Genomic DNA, 27,556 nt, shown 5'->3' with positions numbered 1-27,556 from the left:
CATTTTTATTTAGCTACTGACCTATCCATGATTACACAGTCACGACAGCACGTTACAGCAGAGCCTGCTGACTCGTCTGTCGATGTATCAAAACGCAGAGGGATGTGTCGGGCACTTCAAGTCCATTACAAGAGGCATGATTTTGTTCCAGGCTTATGTTTATTAAAATCTAAACAAAGGATTCCTCTACAAGGTATTTTCCCATGTGATAGAAACAGCTGCCCCACTGTCCTCCTACATTCGCTCTAACTTCCAGTGACAAAAAAGGCAGAGGGTAATACATGTCATTGATTATAAAAATCTATGCTCTGTAATTTAAACAAATTCCTTTCCAATGTGTTATTTCTGAAGAACTCCATGGCTCGTCAGTCGGCGAGCAGGCCAATGGACAATCATTGCTAACTACCAAGTACTTCGAGTCTATAAATTCAGCTCTCAAGTTTCGACATTTAAAGAAAAAAGCACTGGGCAGAGAATAATAAACAAAGACGGGATGACTGAATCAGTCCACTCAATCAGTCCACACCAGAGTTCTTCATGGCCCATCACCAGAGCTAAATTTCTTCAAAAATCAGATTCCAAATGTCCCACAATCTCTTTCAAATGTGTGTTTTTACAAATTAGGGAAGCAACATTTCTTTACAGGAGCACGTAAACAGTTTTCACCTCTGAAGGAGGAGTCTGTAAAACCTGAGAACCTGTATAACTGAGAATCTCTTCGGAATGACATGTTTAAGCTGAGAGAATGGACGGTGGTAATGTTCTCTCATGGTTCACAGTCTTTTGTTGATGTTGCTGGTGTTTTTAATCAAAGAAAAGATGGAGTATCTTTTCTAGGTCTTGCAGGCCACTTTCTCTTTTTATCATCTATATGATTGTTCAAGTGGAACAATTATTAGAAATCTTTAAGCTGTTATTTCTGGGCCTTCCTTAATTTCCTTTAAAAAAAAAAAACTACATTGGAAACATTCAATACCTGATTATTCAATTAGATGAAGCAGCACAAGAAGAGATCCAAGGACATCCCTGCTCACATCAGACAGACAACTTGGATCTGAAAGATTAGCAAATTAAATGACCGCCAAATAATCAGATTCCAAACATTAAAGACAATTACATATCAAACAGACAGCCAAACATGGTGGTATGTTTTAAAGGATTGTGCCCACAATGCAAATGACATAGTGGTGGAACATCAAAACAAAGCTGATGGATAAAAAGGCACGCTCTAAACGCTCAGGAGCAGAAAGGACAGTTCTTTTCGTTTGTTTTGTGTCTAATGCAGGAGGAAAGGAAAACAGGTGTATTCAAATCATTTTCAGGTGCAGGGTTCTGTCAGTTGAAGCAGTTAACGGTGGCTTCTTTCTCCCCAGACCAAAGCAGTCTTTTCTTCCATTGGCTTCTGAGAACGTGTTTAGTGTTCCGATGTGTAGAAGTGATACATCAAGGCTACAACCAGTGCTGAGATGGCTGGGATCACCCAATTGGTCCACCAGCTGGAAAGAAACAGCAGTGATGCTTGCATGGTGTTCAAAGGAGGGCACTCAAAACTGTGCTCCTTCTCTCTACCATGAAAGTCACCATGGCATGTTTTTATTACCTCTCTAACTTTTTTGGATGAAAAGGAACTGAATTGCTGAAAGTGCAGTGAGTACAACACATGTCCTGGTATACTGGCAACTGGTCTGTCCTTCTAGCCTTATAAGAAAACTAATGTCCTCCCAGTTCCATTTAGATCTGTTTCTATGTACTTATACAAAGAGCTATGAATCACTCCCCCGACAGATGCCACCTAGAACTAGTGACTTATCAAAAAGACACCAACTCTGGGTTACATATCACAAGTTCACGAAAGTGAATATTCCTAGCAGGTTTTATTCTAGTTACATCCGTAAGTGAAGAATTGAAAATGGCACTGAACTGAGAAACAGAAGACCAAGGTTCTCATTTCAAGAGAGTCGTCAGCAAGCTCTATAGCCAAGGGCAAATCACGTCCCCTGAGCATAAAGTTAAGGAGTTTGAAGCATGGGATTACTACGGTTGCTACTAGCACCACAGCTCAACATTCTGTGATTTTGTTTTGAAAATCTACTCTTTAGATGTGTGTAGTAGGTTTAACGTGTTAATAAACAACATGCCCAAATTACTTAATTTGTGGTGTAAATTCACAAAAATCCCTAATTTACACATTGTTTGGTCCTGATGCATAGAATTTTTGATCTACTATAAATGACAGATGATATCAGGGGCAGGGTTAGGAAGATCTTCAATACAGATTTGAACCTATAATTTCTTAGAAAACAGAAATTAATGTATAGGTTCCAGAATCTGAATAAAGAGCCGGTAACAGCTACGTATACATATATTTTCTGTCATAAACTTTCTACCCTTTAATATTCTTCACATATCAACCCATTCAAAGATCAAGTTCAAAATAAAGATTTAAATTGCAAAAGGATTATAAGTGTAATTTGGTAGGTTTTCAGTTTCCATTTAGAAGGAGACTGACATTTCAGGGGAAAGCAAGAGGAAATAAGGAAATACTGCAGGGAATGTACCAGAACACTGACAGCCTGGGGGCAGCAAAATTTGACAGGGTGAAATTAATAAGCAGGACTGTGTAGCTTTGAGCTTGAGTCCCCAAAAATGTATATAATGGCAATTAAACAAGTCAGGATGGTAGAGCTGCCAAAAATGTCATTATGATCTTAAACTATAATAAAGCAATCTAGTCCTTAGAACAAGTGATTCATGCTACACTGGATTACTGCATTCGATTTTAAGACCAACCTAAAAAAGGGACAAGGGAAAACTGAGCCATGCTTAGGGAGGTATAATCATGACAATTTAAGAAACTGACCACATATCAAATGAGGAAGGAAATGAGGAATGTCCACCTGGAGATTAAAAGATTGCCCAGGTCACAGGACTGCCACGGGGGAACAGGAGACTACATTTGTTCTGTTCCTTAAGGTAGATGCAGCTGGAGGGTGAGATCTGGGGTCGCTCTAAAGTGTCCATGGTCGGAGCTGTCAGACAGTTGAGGAGGAAAGGCCCTGGGTAGTCTGGGTGCTAAGTGGAGATGACTCCTGGCCTGTCCACTGAGAGGTACACGACGGGAGCCGGAGCAACAGAGGCGCCTCAGATGAGGGGAGACGTCCCCAGTCCAACTCTGATTTTAGGAGCCTTCTGATCACAATAATGCTTTTAAAGAAAACTACCACATACCTGGAATTAGAATCAATAGTAGTAATAAGAGTTTCCTGAAACACAAGAGAAAAAGTAAAGTAAGTTAAGGGGAACATCTAAACATTTATTCAATTGACTAAAACCTGTTTTAAAACAAGATCACAGGGCTTCCCTGGCGGCGCAGTGGTTGAGAGTCCGCCTGCCGATGCAGGGGACGTGGGTTCGTGCCCTGGTCCGGGAAGATCCCACGTGCCGCGGAGCGGCTGGGCCCGTGAGCCATGGCCGCTGAGCCTGCGCGTCCGGAGCCTGTGCTCCTCCACGGGAGAGGCTACAGCAGTGAGAGGCCCGCGTACCGCAAGAAAAAAAAAAAAAACAAGATCACAATAGTTTATTCAATTCATCCTTCTTATTCAGTGCATTCTTCAAAAACAGTTGAAAGGGAAAATTATATCATAAACTTCTCACCTGAATACCTAATTTCACCATTTTTTCAGAAGAAAAAAATTAGATAATTTGAAAGAAAATGTTAAAAATTAATAGGCTACCTAAAATATTCTGCACATCTAAATACTTTAACATAGAAACCGAACACAGGTATCATTTATACATATACAAAACCTATCATTATCTTTAAAGTTTCATTATCTTTGTTTCATTTTTCAAATGCATGAATGAAATGTTCAATAAAAACATCAGTTATTTCATCAAATCTCATACGAAGTAAAAGTGTACCCAGATTATATAAAAAGACATGTCAACCAAAAAGAAAAAATAAGAAGTATCACTTAAATTATAACAGTCTGGACCACCTTTCCTGGCCTTCTTTAACTCTGTCAAGAAGGCTCTAAAAAGACACTGGAGGCGTCACAGGCTGAATTCACACTGTCACCCACCAAGAAACCTTCAAATGCCGCGGTCTTTCAGTTACAGCCTATATCACTTTCCAGCACTTTCTGAGTGGGGTCCTTCCTGTCAGTACCATGAAAATGAACTATGGATGGCTCTAGGAAGATGCATACTTCCCCAAACAGTGGGGTAACTAAGGCCTAATGAAATGTAAGCTTTTTCGGGCTTAAAAACTTGTTAAGAAGCATTCTTTTGAAGCGCCACACCAGCAAAAGTATTAGTGCCTCAAAGAAAGGTAGCCAGAAATAAGGCAGCTTCACAGAGTTCTATCTCTGTAGTTTCCCAAAACACAAGGTAAAAAACCATTAGCAAAACAATCAGCGATTTGCAGTGAGGCAAAGCGACACACAGCAAGGCGAGTTAAAGACGTTCCCATGGAAAGGCAGAAACCTTCCAGGAAGAGCAAGCAAAGCAGTTGTGAGACCCACCAACCTGGTAACATGGCCTTTAAGATTCCTGACACAGGAGGAGGGAAAAAAATAGTCATTTAAAAGAAAACTTCACAGTTATTATCTTTTTAAGCAATATTAAATCTTAGAGACTACAAAATGTATCCATAACTACTGCAAGATTAGGTTTCAAATTTTGCATAGATGAATAAAATTAATAAGGATTACTAGAAGTAACTGGACAATGAGAAAATATTATTTAGCTATTAGAGACATATAAAGAAAGACATAATCAGTTCTGAAACAAATACAACAGTTCATTTAAGGTAAAATGTTATTGTCACACTAGACAGCTAAGCCTGAAATAGTAAACAGAAGGCAAACATGGATCTGTTATTTTGTTATACCGAGCACATGCATTTCACCAAACATGCTGACAACTCGGCATGGAAACTTGGCTGGCTTGCCTTCCACTACTAGTGCATCGTCACCGCCAGCAACAACAATGATCCTCTAAAGAGCTGAACTGTAAAAGACAATATGCATTTTTGATTGCTTATTATCTGTTAGGCTCTTAACCCAGGGATGCTTAAGAGTTAAGGCCAGTTTGAATTAGCACTTGGGCCACAGTTGGGTTTTGGTATGTAACTAACAAATTTGTCAGAACAGGGAAAAAAGACTCTGGTCTTTATTACAGGCTGTGCCTCCTGTTCACTCCATGACCTTGAGGGGTTCAATTTCAAGTAGGAAAAGGTTAACAACGAAATCAGTACATGATAAGCTCTCAATAAAAGCATGCAAAGCCCACTGAGCTTTTGCAAATCAAAGTCACCTCATTTATAACTTCATCTCACTTAGCCTATTTCTTCACTGGAAGGCTTTCCTAAAAATACTGCTGATGGAGTGATGCCTTTGATGCGAAGGCTAGAGCCTACGGAGGCATGAGAGACTTGCAACTGCCAAGCCTTAAGTGGGTGCTAGCAGTGGGTCTGCAGTGTGTGACCTTGAACAAGGTCAAAGCCTGGAACAAGGTTGAGTTTCATTGCCTTCACCTTCCCTAGAAGGTCCAGGAATTCCCCCGTGATATCACGAGAACCAAATCAATTCACTAACATAGCAATGTTTTGAAAACTGCAACCACAAAATCCTATCAGTAGGTATTGCCACTAATGATATCGTCCATGTCAAATTGATAGATCTGGATTTGCTAACTTAAAAATGTGTCTCTGTGTCTACAAATATCTTAACTTGGCAGCTTCACCTGTTTCCCTTTGGGCAGGTTCAAGCTAATAATCTTTGGTGCAGATTCCTTCACAATTTGAGTATCTCCAGCAGACAAAAATTCAGACCACAGTGTACATTTATCAGACTGGAGATAGATGGAATGGTTATAAGACACACCCAACAAGGAACACTCTCTTCTGATAAACTAGAAGCACAGAAAAGATAAATCTAGGAAAGTGGTCATGTATTTTCTTTCACTGTGTCTGCTTATGGCCTCTAAGAAAAATAGCAAGTTCCTGTCCCATATTCCTCCAGTTCTGCTCTAAAGTCAGCAAAGTCACATATGTTCTAAAGGAAGAGTCTGTCTCTCAGAAGTAAAACAGTTATGTAGGAGATCTTAGCTCTAATTGGTGCTTGCTTTCTGCTGGTAGGAATCGTGGTTCAGGACATGGCTGGACCTACATTAGTTCCAAGTTCAGGTAACAAGCCTTAGCAAATCCTTGTTTTACTACAGCTGAATGATATGCACCAAGCTTACTAACATACTGAACACCTAATGGGAAAAATTACACTTTTTCCCTGACAGACTTTAGAGAAAAGCAAAAAACTTCATGTATCACAGAATTTCAACAGTCCAAAAAGGAGCCTCAAAAAAGGTACTAAGTCATCTAAGTGAGGTGATCAGTTCAGAGAGAAGGGCTAGTGAACCAGGGCATAAGAGTAGCACTACTAGAATTATTTTCCTTCCTTAAGGAAAAATACATCAAAAAGTTCTTTAATTAGCATTAAATTCAACCAACAAATATTTACTGAACACCTACTATGTCCCAGAGACGTGAAGATGAAGAAGACATAGGTAGTGTCCTTAAAGGTTTAAGTATTAAGACCTCTGCTCAGATTTTAAGTTCTCTGAAAAGAAGGCTTATGTCAAATCTTTCGGATCAGAAGCACAATGCTACTTATAAAAAGTAGCTCTTCAAAAGGTATCTGTTGATAATTATGGTGAAAAAGTTATTTTAAGTATTGAGAGTCTTGTGACGAGAATATACAAGCTATTCTAATGAAATATACTGAACGGCCTAAACAAACAAAAAATTTTGCTGAGACAACAGGGTACATATTCATCTAACCTAGAAAGACCTAAGCTGGCCTCAGGTAAATAAATGCCCTCCAGTTTGACAGGTATGAAATACAGTGCAGATAACTATAGCTGAGATACTGGAGATGGTCACACTTACCGAAGGCTTGGTTATCTTTGACCTGTCATCCTGCAATTAAGAAAAAAAAAAGTAAGGTCCATTATGAAAGGAAAAACATCTGTAAAACTACCATTTCCAAAGTACTCGCTTTTACTGAGTTTAAAAAAAAAATTATTATTCAGTAATTAGCACTTTAGGTTCCATCTAGGTTATCAAATACACAGTTTGATCCATCTGACTGCAAAAATTAATAGCAGATTAAGTGCCTATATTTATTTCGATCTAGCGTTCCAAAGTTTAAAATAGCATGATAGTCATATTTATATGCTGATCTGTATATATATTTATGATCTGTAATTCAGGGAGCAGCTGAGACCTACTTAGATTCTTCCCTTCTATCCTCTGAAATTCACTTTGAGGTGGGTGGGTGGGGTAGTGTGTGTGTGTGTGTGTGTGTGTGTGTGTGTGTGTCTGTGTGTGTGTGTGTGTGTCTGTGTGTGTGTCTGTGTGTCTGTGTGTGTGTCTGTGTGTCTGTGTGTAATTTGTGTGGTATCCTCAGTGAATTCCTGTAGTCTCCCAATTATAGGGTTATAATCTACTCCCTAAAGGGTGATCACAGGTGAGGCAGAAATGCTGCAGTCACAGCCTGAAATCCCACCTGCTCTACCCTCACAAGCTTTGGAATGGAAAGAATAAGGACAGGATGGAACATTTTAAGGGAAGGCCTTTCCAATTACCATACAACTATTTCGCTTTGGTGACATATGAAGATAAAGATGAAAATATGTGGATGAATAAACCTTCCTGATAAATGAAGCTTCCTTTCTCAAAGTACCATCTCCCACCACCAAAAAAACCACGTTTCACTCGACGGAAACTGCTCTAAAACAGATTTCCTACCTTCAGGCTTCCCCAAAGAGCCTACTTCAACCTTTCCTTTATTCACAGTCACTACAAGAAGCATCAATCAGACGCAACAGAACTTTTTGTATGGCTGTTTTTCATATGGTTTCTAGGTGTGCTCACTGGGGTTGAGGCTATTTGCTATGTTTTTTTCTTGTTGGAGCCTGCTTCTAGGAGCACCTCCACCCCTTCAGGTTGGCCACTGGTAACGTGCCCAGAGCTGGGGGAGGAGAAAGGAAGGCACTGGCTCTGAGGAGAGGTCCAGGCTCTCTCTAGAGGTGAGAGGGATCTACCTGTCTGCTCCAGATTCCAAGTTTGCACATCTCCAAGTTTGCAGCTATATTCCTGATAACTTTGGTTGACAGATGAGTGAAGTTATAAATGTACATTTTAAAATGCTGCCGAAGGGCCTAAATTCCTATTACAGCCCTGGGTTTACATAAAAGCCAAAACAAGCCTACGTTTCTGCAAAATCAGTCCATGGATTGCCACCAAAGATGATGTTCTCAAAGGTCTCAGGTAGAGTGACAAGGTTGAGGACCATGTGTGGGTTTTACAGAAGGCAGAGTTTATTCATTTAACATAGCTGATTTTTTTTAAATTTCTAAATCATTTTTTAGAATTTAAATATCCTCAAACTAATGAAAGTAGAAAGGAGTTTCTTAAGAAAAATATTCTGGTCAAAGAAGAAAGAAAGACAAAATAACCCTACTCTGGGTCACTACCCCCACCTTCTAAAATCTGCTGCTCAGGGAAACTTCAGAGTCTGAGACGCACCGTCCCCAGGACGTGACCCTGGAGTGAGAGGATTCTAAGTGCTGGTGAAAAGTGCAACCAGGGAAATACAAAGAAATTTCTGGTCAATTTATTTCTAAAGTCAGGAGGAACTGTTTTTTGCTTTTCTCCTTTTTAAATTTTGTAATATGCAAGTCTACAGATTCGAGTAAGGTCAACCCACAGCCTTAAAGAGAAACAAGGCCCCCAAAAGGTGCTTACTGGATGCAGCTCTCCAATGATAAACGTTTTGGACAATTCTCGAGCATCTGTAGAGTGTCCGACATCCTCAAAGTTTTCAGTAGCATCACCTCCAGCTTGTTCCCTTAAGACTTCTTCCCCACCAGGGTGCTGTTTGAAGGACAGAGAGAAAAATGAGTATGTTTTCCAGGCAAATGAGTTAAAAGGAAGTGGCCAGTTTACTTAACCAAATAGGCTACTCCAGAAGCCACAGATGACAATGTGGCAATATAAACCATTCATAACCTGGGTGAAAACGATTCCTTTGTATCCAATTTCCTACTTGAAAGTGTAGACAAACTTTCTCCAATAGTAAGACATTTATTTCCCAGTTATTCACATGACAATAAAACCATTAGGCACACATTTTTCATCCTTTGGGAATGTCCTCTTTGCTTTTCCATAAAGCTCTCAAAATCTCAAAAAGCTTTTCTCAGTCTTTACCCAATCTACATCTTGAACGTATTTCCACACTTATTTAAAAGCCTTCCACTGGGGCACAGAATATGAGTCCACTTAAACATGTGAAGCCGCCCTGGAGGTACAAGCTGTTGACTGGCTCACTCTGAAAGCCAGCTTGAAGCTTCCTGATGCATCTCCAAGGCCGTGGCAATGACAAATGTGGTTTGTTAATTCTCGAACAGTCTGTTTATTCTTAGGCACAGCCTGACAGGCACAGAAGCAACAACGTGGGAGACACAAAATGACTAACTTATGCAGCACCCACAAATTATGCAAATTCACAGATTGTTGTTTCTTCTGTGTGGGTGGCTTCATTCATGAGTTCCTTAACTTTTGGGTCCTGTTAAAGATATGTGACCATAGACAAGTCTCCCAAATTAAATCATTATTTTCCAGTTACAGCCTATCTTCAAAGGAAAATTTCAAATGAGGTTAAAAACATAGATTGGGGCTTCCCTGGTGGCGCAGTGGTTGAGAATCCACCTGCCGATGCAGGGGACATGGGTTCATGCCCCGGTCCGGGAAGATCCCACATGCCGCGGAGCGGCTGGGCCCATGAGCCATGGCCGCTGAGCCTGCGCGTCTGGAGCCTGTGCTCTGCAACGGGAGAGGCCACAGCAGTGAGAGGCCCGCGTACCGCAAAACAAAAAACAAAAAACAAAAACATAGATTGACCTTTTGTAAACAATCAGAAAATTATACAAGTTTTAAAAATATAGAATTTTGGGACTTCCTTGGTGGAGCAGTGGTTAAGAATCCGCCTTCCAATGCAGGGGACATGGGTTCGAGCCCTGTTCCAGGAAGATCCCACATGCCGCGGAGCATCTAAGACTGTGCGCCACAACTACTGAGCCTGCGCTCTAGAGCCCGCACGCCACAACTACTGAAGCCTGCGTGCCTAGAGCCCGTGCTCTGCAACAAGAGAAGCCACTGCAATGAGAAGCCCCGCACACCGCAATGAAGAGTAGCCCCCGCTCGCTGCAACTAGAGAAAGCCCGCACGCAGCAATGAAGACCCAACACAGCCAAAAATAAATAAATAAAATAAATTTATTTTATATGTGTGTATATATATATAATTTTATCTTTAAAGTGCTAAACTGAAGAAAGTAAACATTCTACTTCACAGACCGTAACACAATAGTCTTCACCTAAAACAAAAGGACAACTTCTCAACTTAATTTCTCATCAAGCACAGGAAACATGTCTACATGTATGTATGCACACATGCATTGCATGTGCAAGTGTGTATGCATTATGCATATGTATATGCATGCACATATGTAACCATTTATGATTCAGACCCTGCCTAAATCATTTATAAGGCAGTTTTCTTTTTTTTTTCATAAGGCAGTTTTCTAAGGAAAAAAATAGAGAATGAGAGAAACATCTTGGGTTATATTGGTTTGAATGACCACTGTTTAGGAAAAAATATAGAATAAATGAATTGATGCTAAAATACATTTGCTCTACTTTTTAAGATTTTTTTGGATTTTTTTAAACAATTAGTAAGGAAACAAAGCCTAAAAATTGATTTTTGGAAAAAAATAATTCAAGTCTTGGTAAGACAATAAATATGGGACTGGCTTGTTATGTGCAGGGAGAGGCAAACAGAGACACACTGTCAAGGAAATCAAGTCTAAATCATGATGGTGTGGAACTCCGCAATTCGTCTTGTCACTGTCCTCACTCTTGTGACTAAGTTCATGCTGCCATTTTAATAGGCAACCATCACATTTGAAGACTAAAAGAAATGCTCTTCCTTACCTGCTGGCGCCCGAAAGTGACAAAGAAAGAAAACTGGGAACACTGGTGTTGGCACCGTCTTGGTTATTCCCAGAGATGGTCTATGTCTCCCATTTCTTTCCAGAAACTCTCAGAGAACATACTACTATCTTTGGGGCAGGTTATAGAATTTGGGGTAGCCCAAAGAAAAGGCAAGGCTTTGAAAAAGGAAAGTGATATAAGAACAGGCATGCAAAGCAAAATTATCTGAGGATTTTCTAAAAGATTAAGGAAAAGACCAAAATGCCTAGTTACAGGCAGGCAAGATTAGAGGTAACAAAAAAGAGTCTGACGGGGCTTCCCTGGTGGTGCAGTGGTTGAGAGTCTGCCTGCCGATGCAGGGGATACGGGTTCGTGCCCCGGTAAGGGAAGATCCCACATGCCGCGGAGCGGCTGGGCCTGTGAGCCATGGCCGCTGAGCCTGCGCGTCTGGAGCCTGTGCTCCGCAGCTGGAGAGGCCACAACAGTGAGAGGCCCGTGTACGGCAAAAAAAAAAAAAAAAAAAAGAGTCTGAGACAAATTTTGGTGAAGTCTGTATCAGAAATCTGTCCTGGTAAAGGGTCACTCGCTAGGACCTCCACTCATCCCACCGTGTGCAGGCAGTCAGCCGCTGTAGAGCCCAGAGAGAGAGAAAGACTGGAGGGAACGTCAGCGGTGACGGTAGGAGGACCCAGGAAGGACAGAACCGGCGGCAGCCATGGCAAAACAAGCCATTCCCACTGGAATTGTCCTTCTAACAAAAAATCTCCCATTTTTCCAGAGGAAGATTCCATTTTCCATGTGCATAATTCCCTGTCTGCTTCTGTGAAATCTCTACTTATTATAAGGTCCCCAAGTACCACCTTGCGCTGATAACATATGAGAATCTCCAGATACAAACTAGGGAATACCAATAAAATAACTGGAAATAGCTTTCATTTTTTACATCTTTTTGTATATAAAGGTTATTTGCAAGCAAATTAACAGGAAATAGATTTTAAAAGATGAAACATTGGCATAATCCATAATTCAGAAGACATCAACTGTCACAACCTCTACCCATTCCTAAGAACACTTTCAGAAAGACGTGGTAAATTCTTGTGGTATAAAGAGAATGGTGGCTACCAGGTCCTGGAATTACAACTGGCTTTCTACTGCTCACAGCATAAATGCTTTCAGCAATGCTGGCACAGTGGATCTCTTCTCCTTGAAATGTTTTCTTCACGTGGCTTCCAGTACAACAGGCTCTCCTAGTTTCCCTTCAACTTTATTTCCCCTCCTGATCTTCTCCGAGTCTCAACCCCAGCGCTCAGTCCTTGGCGCTCTCCCATTCCACTTGTACTAGCTCTCCTGGTGATCTTACCTGGTCTCCGACCCAGAATATCACCTGTTCTCTAGCGAGTGCAGTTCATTAGGCTTCCTTTGAGCTCCAGACTTCTCCCACATGCAACAGCCTACTTAACCTGTTCACTCAATGTCTAATGAGCATCCTGAACATAACATAATCAAAACTGAACGTTTTACTTTGCCCCCAGATACACTCCTTCCCAGTTTTTCTATTCTCAGTGAATGTTGCCACCATGCATACAGTTGCTGCAGCCAAAAACTAGAAATCAAACTTCATTCCTCTTTCCTTCTCACTGCCATCCATCAGCAAATCCAGCTGGTTATCTTCACAACATATTCAGAAGCTAACCACCTCTCCCCACTTCCAATGCTACCACCTTAAGACCAAACCAGCATCTCCTGAATGGACAACCACAACTGACCCCTAACGGGTCTCCTGCTTCTTCTCCATCCTTCCCACAATCGACTGTGCTTACTCCATCATGCCTGTTACCTGTTTACCTGTTACCTCTCTCGCTTCCACTATGACCAGCTACCCTGGACTAAGCTAACATCTGAGGATTTTCAGAACCCCTACATTTGCCTCTGTGTGGAATGCTCTTCTCCCAAACCTTGATGAGATTTCGTCTGTCCCCTCGTTTATCCCTGCTCACATGTCAGCTTTTCAGAGCCCTTCGCTGAGTTGCCCATCCACAAGGGCCTACCCCGTCCTCACACCACGGTCTCTATCCCCTCCCTGCTCTTTCCTTCACAGCACCTAGAACTCCTAAAGCTCTATTTTGTCAATCATTTGTAAGATTCATGAGGACAGAGGCCTTTGTCTGTCTTACTCATCCCTGCTGCCCAATACCTAGTTCAATGCCTGGCACATGGCAGATACAAAGAAATATTTGTAAGCAAGTTTGGATAAATAAAGGAGATGTGCACGGCTGATTACACATTGGTCTTAGAACTAGTACATACAACTGGTTAAGTGACTGACAACAACTTTCCCATTCCAACTATTCTAGCTCCCACCCCTTTCCTTCTCCTGAACTATAATAGTTCGTACCATTCAGAAACCATATAATTTCAAATTCAATTTTGTTTAATTCATTTAATCCAAATATTTATGAATACTATGGGCAAAGCATCGCCTGGGACACACAAAAGTACATGAAAAATAGACATAATTTGATCCTGAAAAAGCATACAATTAATTTGAGGTTAAAGAAGAAAAACACAGATATAGCTTCATAGTTTTGACTGTTCATGTGTGACCCACGGCAGTGATTGCCACCATTCTATCTTCCAGGTCACTTACCCATTCTTCTGCCTCAGTTATTCTGCTACTGATTCCTTCTAGTGTATTTTTCATTTCACTTATTGCATTGTTCATCTCTGTTGGTTTGTTAATTCTTCCAGGTGTTTGTTAAACATTTCTTGCATCTTCTCGATCTTTGCCTCCATTCTTTTTCCAAGGTCCTGGATCATCTTCGCTATCATTATTCTGCATTCTTTTTCTGGAAGGTTGCCTATCTCCACTTCATTTAGTTGTTTTTCTGGGGTTTTACCTTGTTCCTTCATCTGGGACATAATCCTCTGCCTTTTCATTTTGTCTATCTCTCTGTGATTGTGTCTGCCCTCTGGTGGATGAGGCTATCTAAGAGGCTTGTGCACGCTTCCTGATGGGAGGGACTGGTGGTGGGTAGAGCTGAAATATGCATGGCATACTTGGGGCAACGGAAGAGACGAGTGTGAATAAAGTAAAACATGTGAGGCTGTGTGATGGCTTACTTCACATGTCAACTTGAGGTGAAACTTGATTTCTGGGAGGTGTTTCTAGATGAGATTAGCATTTGGATCAGTGGACTCAGTGGAGGAGATGGCCCTGCTCAATGTGGGTGGGCACTATCCAATCCATTCAGAGCTTGAATAGAACAAAAGGTGGAGCAAGGAAGAATTCACCTGTTTTCCTGTATCATTATTTGAGTTGGGATATCTCATCTCTCCTTCCCCCGCCCTCAGCCTTCCATTGACTCCTCTGGTTCTCAGGCCTTCACACTCAGACAGTCACTCTACCAGCTCTCCTGGGTCTCCAGCTTGCAGATGGCAGACTGGGGGACTTCTCACCCTCCATAATCATGGGAGCCAATTCCTTATAATAAATCTCTTTATACATAAATATATATATGAAATATGTATGAGTATCTCCTATTGGTTCTATTTCTCTGGAGAATCCTAACACAGGCTGGATGGTTAGAAGGACCAAACCATTAGGGCCTTGAGAGCCAGTGTGAAGTGGAAGACACTGAGGATCACTGTGGGTTCCTGAAGAGCAGAGCGACCATGACAAAATGCCGGATGGACCTGTCATGGTTAGAACAGAGAGGCTCAAAATCCAGACAGGGAGAGCACCACTGCAGACATGCAGCAATCTGACCAGCATAGCAGCACAAACCCCTCTCTTTCCCTCTACCGGCCCACAGGCGCCAGCCTTAATAAGAAGCCCCTCTCGGCTTCCTGAAAGTCGGCTGCCCTCCACCTCACCTGTGAGCACAGCATCAAAAGCATAAAACTCAACTGGAGATCTTAACTCAAAAGGCTAGGCTACATGTTAAAACCCCAGAAGTTCAGAGTCTAAAAGAACCTTCAGAGACCCAACATCCTTAAATTCACAGATGGATAACTGGGGGTCTAGAGAAATTAAGCCCAACATCGCACTGACAGTTCATGGAGTAGCAGGACCAGAACACTGGGGTCTGACTTACAGTCCAACCTCCCCTCTCTTTTTTGAATGGGCAAATTAAATGGCCATTTTCATGTTTCTGAACAAAGTGACTTTAGATGCCTTAAAAATAAAGTTTCTTTGCACATATCTCTTTGGGGACTTTGTTGGGGAATCTCACTTCTAGACCCCAAGAAATGTTGTCATTTGCCCTGCCTTCCTGGGCCTTAATAACTAAGGACAATTCAAAGGATAGACATGCTTCTGTCTCGGGGCTCTGTCTGGCTACGAGGCTGTCCCAATAAAAAACCCAGAAGGGAATGCAGAACCACACTGCAGTATCGCAATACTCATCAGGTCAAAGCCATTCACTTCAAGGGTTTGCTTAACTAGGCAAAAACAAATGATAATAACAGAAAAACCTTTTCCACATAAATGTAATGTTATAGGGACCCAAAGTCCACCAGTTCTGGAGTTTTAAATAGGATCTGTCAGTCCAAACACTTAACACTGCCAAAAAACGGTGGCACAAACAAGACTGTGCATAAACAATGACTAGGCAAAACAAATTTATCTAAAGAGATGATCTTCAATAGTTAAGCCAAAAATGAAAACTATTCGGAGTGCAATCAATTTATATAAAATTTAGAAAAAAATAACAAGACAGCCAAATGTTTCCTATCACTTCTAGACACTGTTTCTGATAAGGCAAAGGGTGATGGCCTTGAAGCTGGTTGGGTTCCCCAGACTTCTGTTCTGCTCTGCCCCCCTGTGGACTGGGTGAAGGGGCTGGAACCTGCGTCTGCACCGCCTCGGGGCTTTCTGCGCACCTTCTCACTGAACCCTCAAAGCTTAGGGACCAGAGGCTCACAGGCATCATCTGAATTACTTCTCATTTCACTCTGAAAATGATGCAATGAAACATGAAACAAGGCCCATCTTTGCATTCCCGCTGCTGGCTTATGAGACCCACCCACTCACTCAAACATCTGCCAAGTGCCACGCCAAGCTCTGTTGTTTCCAAGGTGGGTAAGTCATGGCCCTGCCCTCAGGGAGTTACACTCCAGTGACAGGCAGACAAGTAAGAGCTAAACATAGTAAGCCCCAGGTGCAGAGCCACGGCACAACAGAGGGAGGGATGAGCTCTCCCAGAGCTGGAGGTGAGAAGCGGCCAGGGAGGGGTCGCTAAGGAGGGGGTGCTTAGACTCCGGTGTAAAAGGTACACTGGTGGTTCACCAAGTGAAAAGGGGTGGGGAAGGGCGTGTTCTATGCAAAGAAAATGGAGAACACAAAGGCCCGGAGGCAGAGACACAATGGCACCCTGGAGGAACTGCAGGCACTGTAAATAACCGGATTTCACATGGATAAAAATGCACTGTTGATCATTTTTTTATTTGTTTTTGTTTGGGGGAGGCAATGAGAAAACAGAATCACGCACATGTCACCTCCCAATTGCTATCAATGACCCTTCCCCATATCACTCGACAAAATGTTAAAGCAGACCCCTCAGCAGTCACGTATTTGGCCATAGCCCCTGCACCTTTGTTGCGGTTTGGTCTCCAGCTGTCTTGGCCTCCACGTCCAGGCAGTACTGTGTTACGGAAGAAGCCCAGGTTTGGAAGCAAAGGAAGCTGAATTCAAGATCCAGCTCTGCCACGTCTTAGCAGAGCAACCCAGGAAGGTAGCAGCTCTTCCTGAGCTTCCATTTCTCCATCATTAGATACCTCTCCCACTTAAACTACAGAGATCAGTGATATAACTAGTATAATACCTGGCATGTAATAGGTGTTCCATCAATATCAATTTCGTTCCCTTTCTTATTCAATACTGCACATTCAATACTGCCAGAAAGAACCTTGCACAGAACCTCACACAGCGCCTGGTCCCTGTAAACTGCTGAGGCCAAGTCCAGCACCAAACCCCAAACCCCAAGGGACCCCTTCTTTCCACCCTGCCCTTCATCTTCAAGAGGTTTCTGTGGATTTAATCAACTGGCTTGATCCTACTAAGCCACAGACCCAATGACAAGAGTTAATAGAAACAACATACCATAAGGACAAAGAACATTCGCTACATGAAATCATTCTTAAAGGTCATTAGGATGAGAACAGATAAGCAATGCAGCTGTGAGCTGGTAACTAACCTGCAGAGTGCTGTTATAGTGTTCTCTCCTTGAAAAGAAAGAGAAGAAAAATCATTCATGGTTACTTTTATTTTATATAATATATATATATATTTTTTTTAATAAATTTATTTTTTTGGCTGTTGGGTCTTCATTTCTGTGCGAGGGCTTCCTCTAGTTGCGGCGAGTGGGGGCCACTCTTCATCGCGGTGCGCGGGCCTCTCACTGTCGCGGCCTCTCTTGTTGCAGAGCACAGGCTCCAGACGCCCAGGCTCAGTAGCTGTTGCTCACGGGCCCAGTTGCTCCGCGGCATGTGGGATCTTCCCAGACCAGGGCTCAAACCCGTGTCCCCTGAATTGGCAGGCAGATTCTCAACCACTGCACCACCAGGGAAGCCCCATGGTTACTTTTAGAGTTGAGACAGTAAATGTTTGGCCCCAAATTTACCATGAATCAAAGATAATTTTGCATTTAGTCAGTGTGCCCTGACCAATATTTTTAATTCTACCGTCACTAAACTTATATCATTAGGTTAAATAAGTGAGTTCACTGGAGACGTAACAACTCCTGGGATCTCTGAAGGGAAGAGTAAGTCCCAGACTGAGAAGTAATGACCCTGGGGTAGAGGAAGGGGCAGGGACAGGTCTGCCTCCGAGGGACAAGAGCAGGGGACACCGAGGCCAGGAGAGTTAGAACACGCACCGCTTGCCTTGTGACCCAGCTCAACCCAACGCTCCTCATAAGAACAAGCAAAGCCACCAAAATTGAGGGCCCAGTGGAAGACGGGTTATGATCTAAGAGGAGCTATTCCTCTATCTATGCTAGGATCCATCTTGAGTTGGAATGGCCAAAAGATGAGAGGACAGGACAGGCTACAATTGAGACTGAAAAGGAGGATTGAGGGTGGAACCAGTCCTCCTCAATACCAAATCATTAGGCCTATTTTTCCTTTTATATCTAGTGTTAAGAATTAAAAAAATTGGCTAAAAAAGGCAACTGGAGGCAGGAGAGAAATAAAACAAGCTGTCAGGAAATTACCCACGCTGGCCCAACAGCCATTCTGCATCGATTTTCTAATATTTTACACTTGTAAACTTTCACTTATTCATTCAATAAATAACTATTTATTGAGTTTTTTCTATGTGCCAGCATTGTTCCAGTTGCTGGGATACTTCCTGCATTCACAGAGTTTACATTCCAGTGGAGGGAGACAGATAAGCAGTAAACGTGAGAAATAGGTTACATGGCATGTCAGAAGGTGACATGTGCTACAGGAAAAAGAAACACCAGAGCAGGGTGGTGGGCCCAGAATGCAGGGGCTGGGGGGTGACCAGTTGTAAACGGGGTTCAGGAGAGGCCTCGTTGAGACAGCGAAGGAGTGAGCATGCTGCTATCTGGGGGATAACCTTCCAGCGCAAAGGGTTATATGGTGGAAGGCTTCCTGGCACGTTCATAAAAGAGCAAGGGCATCAGCATGCATGACGCAGGACGTGCCAGAAGGCGGTGGGACCTTGTAGCTGCCTTACAGGCTTGGCTTTAACCACGAAAGAGAGGGAGCTGATGAATGTGTTTTCTGTTTTAACTCTTTATATTGAAAATAGCTGCAGAGAGGTGCCATGTGCCCATCACTCAGATTCCTTCAATGGGCAACATTTTCCATAACTGTAATGCATCGTCAAAACCAGCAAATATCTTAAATAGGAGTCACTAGACTGACTTAGAGTTGTTGTGTGCACTTGTGTGTCTGTCTGGTGTATCTCTGTGTCCTGGTCTGTGGCACTTCCCCACATGCAGATTCACAGAACACAGGACCATTCTGCCACCACAAAGGCACTCCCCCTCCTGCCCCTTTGCAGTCCCCCTCCCCCACCACCTATCATCTGTTCTTCACTTCTGTGACCTCGTCATTCTGAGAATGTCACAGAAATGGAAGCACACTGTGTGCAATCTTTTGAGACTGTCTTTTTTCACTTAGCGTAATACCCTTGACACCCAGTCAGGTTGCTTTATTCCCTTTTTACTGCTGAGTTGTCTTCCCTCTATGCATGTACCAGTCTCACCAGGGACCCACTGAGGAACATGTTGAGTTGTTTCCAGTTCGGGGCTTTACAAATAAAGCTGCCAGCCCAACAGCCACTCTGTATCAATTGTCTAATACTGTTTACACTTACAAACTTTTATTCATTCAATCAATCAATATTGAGTCCTCTCTCTGTGCCAGCATTGTTCTAGTTGCTGGGATTTGCGTACAGGCTTTTATGTGGACATAAACTTTCATTTCTCTAGGACAAATGTCAAGGAGTGCTACTGCTGGGTCATACGGTAAGTCTATGTTTAGCTTTTTAGAACAGGTAGATTGATTTCCAGAGTGTCTGTACCATTCTGCATTCTCACCAGCAATGCATGACCAATTCAGCATTTCTACATCCTCACCAGAATTTGGGTTATCAGTAATTTTTATTCTAACAAGTATGTTATAGTATCTCACTGTGGTTTTAATTTGCACTTCCTTAGCAGCTAATGATGTTGGACATCTTTTCATGTATTCATTTGCCATTCATATATCTTCTTGGAGGAAATGTCTATTCAAGTCTTTTTCCCATTTTCTATTTGGATTATTTGTTTCCTTATTGTTGAGATTAGAAAATTCTTTATATATTCTGGATATAAGTCCTTTGTCAGATATGAGATTAGAAAAAGTTTTCTCCTAGTCAATGGCCCCGTCATTTCATTCTATTAACAGGATCTTTTAAAGAACAGAGTTTTTAATTTTTATGAAGTCCAATTTATCCACTTTTTCTTATATGGATCATGCTTCTGCTGTTGTGTCTAAGAACTTTGCCTAATCCTAAGTCTCTTCAAAATTTTATATTTAGATCTATGATCTACTTGGGGTTAATTTTTATATAAAGTGTGAGGTTTGGGTCAAGATTTATATTTTTGACTACTGTTGTCCAATTGTTCCAGAACCATTTGTTGAAAAGGCTGTCCTTCCTCCATCAAATTGCTTTTGCATCTCTGTCAAAAGTCAGAAGTATCTGCATGGGTCTACTTCTGGTTTCTCTACTCTGTTCCATTGATCTACGTATACGTCTCTTTGCCAGGACCACGCTTTCTTGATTACTGCCGCTATATCCAAAGTCTTAAATTGGGTGGTGTCATTAGCCACTGAAGGGTTTGAATAGGAAAGTGATAGGATCTGACATCTTAAAATAGCACTCTACTACCAAAAATACACAGTCAGGGGTGAGGGTCACCAGGCTGGAGGTGATGGTGCTTGGAGCAGGGAGCCGGCATAGAGGGGGAAAGATTAGTTGGATTCTGACTCCTTTATAAAAGTTGAGCCCACAGAATGTTCTGGGGGATTCAGTGTGGGTGTGAGAGAGACAGAAGGATCAGACATGACCCCAGGGTTTTCGACCTGAGCAAATGGATGGAAGTGTCATCACTGAGATAGGGAAGGTGGCAGCAAGATGTGTGAGGGAAGGTCAGTTCAGTCTTCAACACGTTGTGTCTGAGAGGCATGTTAGAGATCTGAGTGGAGATGCGAAGTGAGTTGCAGATACAAGAATCCTGAGTGTAGGAGAGACATCTTTGTGACCTGGAGATAGAAATCCAGGAGCTGTCAGCACATTTAAAGTTGTGACACTGGATGAGACGGCTGAGGGAAAGTGAAAAACACTGGGCCCCGGGGCCTCCGACACTGCAGGATGAGACAGAACATCCCCCTTTCTGGTAGAAGACATTGGGCGGCGACCTGAAGAGGGTGGTGAAAGGAGGGCACACCAGGCAGAAGGAAAACTGCACAAAGGTCTTAAGGCAGAAACAAGCCTGACTTGTTAGGGACACAGAAAGGTGTGGAGGGCAAGGCAACAGTGTTACCAGCTGAGGTGGGAGAGGAAGGAAGGGGCCAGATCACGCAGAGTTTGTTACACCGGGAGAGAGATGGCATTTTATTCTAAATGCATTGGGAAGCCATGGAAAGGGACTAAGCAGAGAAATGACAGTCTGTTTCTACAAAATGAAGTTTTTTATGTTCTTCTAGAAATCACATTCTTTAACACAATAACAACATACATTACCTGAACTGAAACCTCATAAATCAACAACCAATGTGATGGAACCACTGAAATCCTGAAGACTATGTCAGGAAAGGGGCTCTGAAGAGGAAGACAGTCTAACAACTAGAGCCACAAGAAAGGAAGGTGAAGACGGACGACGGTGTGAAGGAAGGAGGGAGAGACCCTTCCTGAGGCCCCCAGGAACCACGTGTAAGTGAGACAGGGACTTTGGCAGACAAGCAAACACAGTACCACCCACAGCTCAGAGGGCAGGACCGAAATCAGCGAGGGGGTGGGAAGGAGAGGGCAGGGGATTAGCTAAATCCACAGAAGGATTTCATCAGAGCAGTAACCTCATCAGATTTCCATTCAGAACAAGCCCTTCCAGGCCAGTTATTTAAGAGGCCTTTAGAAAACAACATTTAACCTCTGCACGCATGCCCAACAATCTCTTTCTTGAATGAAATAATACAGATTCTTAAAATCATGCAGATGTCATCTGTGTTAGAACAAATGGCATCCTTGAAGACTCCTTCAGAACTTTCTCTACTTAAAAACTCCCCATGGGCAACTGGAATGGCTGTTTTCTCCACCTTCTAGAAGGCAACACAGTAAAACGACAGCAGATGGAAAGAAAAGCACATTTTAGCCCTTTGACCTTCCAAAGGTTTTCTTTTTATTCTTTCACAACTTCCCTTTACTTTCTCCCTGGTTCCTATGGAGAACCCTGGATATGGGGGTGGGGGGGGAATCTCAAAGCAAATAACAGCAGCTGTGTAGCAACTGGATGTCTGTTTTCTTTTAAAGCTGTACTAGTTATCTTAGGTCCCCTGCCCTAGTCACAGAGTTAGTGTTTTCCACTTTCCCTCGGCCATCTCATCCAGTGTCACAACTTTAAATGTGCTCACAGCTCCTGGATTTTTTCAACATATAAATTCTCACATTCACCATTGTGAGATGAGGCTCTGATGCCTATTTACCCAAGATGCCTGAACCACCTTTACCACCAAGGATCCCTTTACATTTTCCTCCTATGGATTTCATATTTTCTGAGGTTTATTTACCAAACTATGTATGTTAAATAATAATAACTTTTCCATTTCACGCTCATCAAAGACATATTTGCAACTGCAGCTTTATAGTAGTATAAGATTCAGGATATTATCAAACTTCCTTGAAAAAAACAAAGGCACTTGGGATTTTAGCACTAAATATGACAGTCCTACCAACAGTAAAGATGTAGGGTCCTCTGTGTTTTTCAAAATTAAGGACACTGAGTTTCAAGCACCCACACTCTCCTCCTGGCTCCCCAGGGCACTGAGGTCCCCCAGGCTTGGAACCACTCATCTCTGCAAAGCAGGCAGCCATGTTCAAGGAAAACAACAAAAAGTAAGTCCTTAAAACAAAACCTGCTACAGAGAATACTGCCTAAGACTCAAAAGGCAAAAGTGAGTCAGAAGCCAACAGCTTTGTAAGGCAGAATGCTGTTAAAGAACATCTAAGATGCAGATACAGAGCATCAGAATCCCAAGATCACCAGAAAAAGTTCTACAGAAACAAGTTTCCATTTTGATCATGTAAAGGAGGACAACTTGACACAAAATATTATGCTTTATAGTATTTTTCAGGAAGGTGTCTATTTCACAAATTAAACATGTAAAGACTTAAACTGAAAGCAAGTTAATATTACTGCCATCAATTATGTGATATTTTCTTCTCATGTTCCACAGCACTCATAAGACCTGAATAAATGCTACTGCCCAACTCACAGAAAAGGAAAAGCAAACCATTTTTCTCCCTGGCCCCAAATGCCTGCATTTTCATTCAAAGTTCTACAGTCGTTAACCTTGCTAATGATATAATCAGAAATGACAAGACTCAAATTCACAAATATAAGTTCAAAAACTATAACTCAGAATTGAAAAACAAAACCCACCTACTTCAAAATACGTAGGCAGGGACTTCCCTGGTGGCACAGTGGTTAAGAGTCCGCCTTCCAATGCAGGGGAAACAGGTTCGATCCCTGGTCCGGGAAGATCCCACATGCCACAGGGCAACTAAGCCCGTGCGCCACAATTAGTGAGCCTGCACTCTAGAGCCCACGAGCCACAACTACTGAGCCCACATGCCACAACTACTGAAGCCCACGCGCCTAGAGCCCGTGCTCCACAACAAGAGAAGCCACCACAATGAGAAGCCCGCGCAGCGCAATGAAGAGTAGCCCCCGCTTGCCACAACTAGAGAAAGCCCGCGCGCAGCAACAAAGACCCAACGCAGCCAAAAATAAATAAATAAAATAAATAAATTTTCAAAAAATACGTAGGCAACAAGGCTCATAATCTCATAGATAAGTATCAGATAGTAACTGAACACCTGCTGCTATTGAGATTGCCAGTAATAAGGAGCCAATCTTCCCTCTCAGGTGTCTACCCTTCTCTGGAAAACAAAACAGCTTTATAAGGCTATTATTTCAGGAGATGGAGCTCACTGCACAACTTAGAAACTTCACTTGTGTTCTTGCCCAGAGGGTATAATTTTTATAATGCTCTCCTGTTTCAACATCACCTGCCAGATTTTCACCTTCACCTAAAATCTCATGTTAGCACTCAGCTGCATATGGTGCTACAGAAAGAAAGCCACACCCCATGCTGACCTGTACAGGTATAGGAGTTTGCATTTACTGTGAAGACCATACACCTGCCATTGTGTTATATGTTTAACCAGCATTATTTTGTTTCTTATCATAACCCCTCAAAGTTGGCACTATTGTCATCCTCCCATTTTACGTTAAATAAGGCATATGAGGCATAGAGAGCGCAGGCACAGTCTAGGACCCCCTTCCATCCATCCCAGTATATACTGTCTCAACATGAATACAGACATGCATATAGATCTATGATATATACGGAGATCTAGCCCATAATGAAAGTTCACTATTTAGAGGCAGGAAGGCAAAAAACAAACAAAAAACTTCTTTCATATTTGGGTAAGTTAGGGAAAGTAGAATCTTCTTTAGTTACCACGCAAAGGCTTCATGAATTTCTGGAGCTTTTAAATGATGGAAGAAAGGGGGCAGGGCAAGGGGGGAGAAACATATCTTCTGGGCTCCTTTCTCTGTTTCAAAAGAAGGGATGAGAGAAATAGCACTGCCCTAACAACGGAACAGGAGGAATCTAGGAAGAAGTGAAAATTCTGGCAGAGCGCCCTGCAGGTCTCTGAAGGAGATGCGTGTTGAAGATGCAGTAAGTCACTGGCAGGGAATCCTAGGATGGCTAAGCTGGGGCAGGAAGCCAAAGCCTAGGACACTGCATTAATCAGAGATGGTCACAAAAAGTGAAAACAGATAGTGAAAACAGTAAATAGAACATATGTCCCCTAAAAGTAGAATCAGATGCTCTGGGAAGGCTGGCACCGCCGATGACCAGCTAGAACAGGCTGCAGGAGCCTCCTCCTCGCTGCATACCTTCATCCTTCTGATCGGTCCCATTTCACAATGTCAGCCACTGTCCTGTTCTACCTTAATCCAGACCAGCTCTGGGAGCCGGTCTGTCACCGCTGATGTTAGGCCCTACTCACCAGAGTCGATGCCTGACGCCTCACACGGCCACTCCGGGTCCACTCCCCACCGCTGAACTAGACTGGCTGATACAGCACAGCTTTGTGTGTAATCCCTGCCCATGCATTGTTTTCTGTGTTATTCCTGCTTCCTCAAACGGAAACTTCGGAGAATAGAACTGATATCTCTTCCTCTCGAGTTCCACAGTCTCCACTACAAGAACTCAGCAGATACAGGATCACTGATCAAAAGGAAGGGCGTGAGTGAGTACCAGAGAGCAGTGGTGTCACAGATAGGCTATTCTGGGGAGTTTCTACCAAGAAGCAATTAAGAAAAGTTTAGTTTATAGGAACCGCTGTAAACTTGTTTTTATGTATCTCACTATAAACAGTAGTTTTGAGTTATCTTGCTATAAGTATTAGTTATCAAATATTAGTGATAAACTCGACTCATCGCATTTTTCTTGAGAGATGTTCTCCCCAAGCTACTTTTAAAGAAAGAGTATTGAAAACTGAGTGAAAAATAAAGGAATCTGCTGTCAGCTAATTCACCCATTGAACAGCTGGTTTGCATCTCTTCCCGTTTCGCTTAGAAAACCTTGTGCAATTCCTTTTCTGCCTCATAAGAATGAAATGTAAATGGTTTATAGTAAAGCTTAATCATCTTCTCTTCCTTATCTCCTGAGAAATGTACCCATAAAAGTTATGCAAAATATATCTTAGGGCAGTGATTCTTGACTAGCAGTGACTTTGTTGTCCCCAAGGGGACATTTGGTAATAGTTGGAGACATTTTTGGTTGTCACAACGGGGGGAGGGTGTGATACTGGCATCTGGTGGGGGGAGACCATAGAGGCCCCCTGTACAACACAATGAATAGGAGAGACACCACAAAAAAGAAAGAAAAAAATGGCAAAGCTTCATAACATAAAATATCCTATTATTTTATAAATGCTATTCTTTTTTATAGACACAAATAAAGAAAGCACACAATGGATCTTAAAATTCTACAATTACATATACCATGGGAAGGGGGAAGGAACAGTTTTAAGCAGACATCTGGTATCAATTAGACCTGACCTTATGATGCAGGATTACTAGTTCAAGAATCTCTAATAGCAAATAAGCTCTGTAGCTCAGCAGAAGGAACAGGACAGATCAGATCTGACCCCCTACTATAAACCACTCTTAACCAGATCAGGACACTATTTTATCTTCTGGCACATCACCTGAGGACAATTTAACAGTAATATATCTTACTAATAACCATCAACTTCAATCTTAAAAAAAATTTTTTTTAAAACATTCTCTACAAAACCAATGTCCTTTGATATAAATTGTGATCCAGCTCAGACCAGGCCTCTATCTTCATTTTCCTCACAAACTATGTAGAAAATTCCCATCACTAAGCATTCCTGTCTATTGTCTGGGGAAATGAAGGAGAGTAAGTGTTACATGAAGATTTATGACTGAAACTCCCCCACAGTGATATAACACAGCCAGAGGCAGCAAAGAAAACTCCTTAGAAAAACTCCTTAGAATTTATTGCAAAAATTATAATCAACGCAAAGAATCTCATCAAAGAAATGTTTTCCTCAAAGTTAAGCAAAGTTACTTTACAATTCCCAAAGCTGCTTAAGAATGAAGTCGCACTGGCATTTTTCACTTCTCTGTCCCTCCCCCTTGCTCCTCATCAAAGCCACACACATACCCCCACGCTCACCCGCAGGAGTCCACTACTGTACCTCACCGAAGTCGTCACTGGATACCTTAAATATCACTGGGCGCCCTCTAGGTGAACAGCGGGTGGGTGGGCGTGGATGGTGGGGTGGGCTTGTGGATGCCAGGGGGAGAGCCGGCGCAGACCACACCTGGACCTCCGAACTCAAGGTCCCCTCTTGTGGGATCCCACAGCTCTCAAGGTGGGTGGTCTCCAACCGGCTCCAATTAGGAATCCACTCCAGGAATAATAAGTAGGACGACCCCTGTCCTAGATGAAGACCTGGTCTATGCACACTCAAGGATAAAAAGGATCTTCAAAAATCCTTCCGTAGTTGCGCTCTCTCTTAGGAAGACAGCTCCAGATGAGATTTTGTTTCCCACGAAGTGCGAAGTGGTGCTCTCCTACATGCCCGCGAAGGGTCTCGGGAGACAGTTTCTGCCCTACAAGGGCTGCTAAATTGGTTCACCTGGTCGCGGCAGTGGCTTATGCACCTCCAGGTGTGAACACGCGGGCGCGCAGCCTCAGGTGTACAAACTCGGGGTCCGCTCCCAGGTGTACAGACTCAGGGGGTGCACACACAAGTATGCAGACACGGGGAGCAGCTCCCAGGTGTGCAAAGCCGGGTGCGCACGCACTGGTTAACACACTCAGGTGCGCATATAGAGCCGGACAGGTCAATCCCACCACGCTGCGAACGACAAGTCTCGACAGGGAACCCCCAAACTCCAGTCGGCATCCTGCCTCCACCAACTCACCTCCTCCAAAAATTTGGTCAAATCGTACACCTTGTAATGCAGGATCAACCAGGTGCTCTTGCTGTGGTTGTGCTTCTGGATCTCTTCCAGGGTATAGTACTTCACGGCTTTGTCGGACTCCTCTGCCATTTCGGAACGCGGCGAGCCTCAGGCCCTAAAACTAGCAGCGCAGCCGGGCGGAGTTCAACCGGCGTCTCCGCTAACTTACCCCGGGACATTCCCCACGGCGCTACTCAGCG

At 42.8% G+C, this 27,556-nt stretch overlaps 1 protein-coding gene across 1 annotated transcript; it reads right to left on the bottom strand.

Moving 5' to 3' along the window:
- Positions 1-27,556, bottom strand: CYB5A (cytochrome b5 type A). Its single transcript, XM_082853150.1, has 5 exons — positions 27,318-27,556; positions 8,807-8,935; positions 6,947-6,976; positions 3,229-3,263; positions 1-1,496 (listed from the first exon to the last, which is right to left on the bottom strand). Exons 1-5 carry the CDS (start codon positions 27,444-27,446, stop codon positions 1,415-1,417), a joined length of 405 nt encoding a protein of 134 aa, XP_082709276.1. The 5' UTR covers positions 27,447-27,556; the 3' UTR covers positions 1-1,414.

Source organism: Leucopleurus acutus, assembly GCF_964270905.1.
Source record: "Leucopleurus acutus genome assembly, chromosome: 13".
NCBI lineage: Eukaryota > Metazoa > Chordata > Mammalia > Artiodactyla > Delphinidae > Leucopleurus > Leucopleurus acutus.
This window is presented reverse-complemented; position numbering and strand designations above follow the sequence as displayed.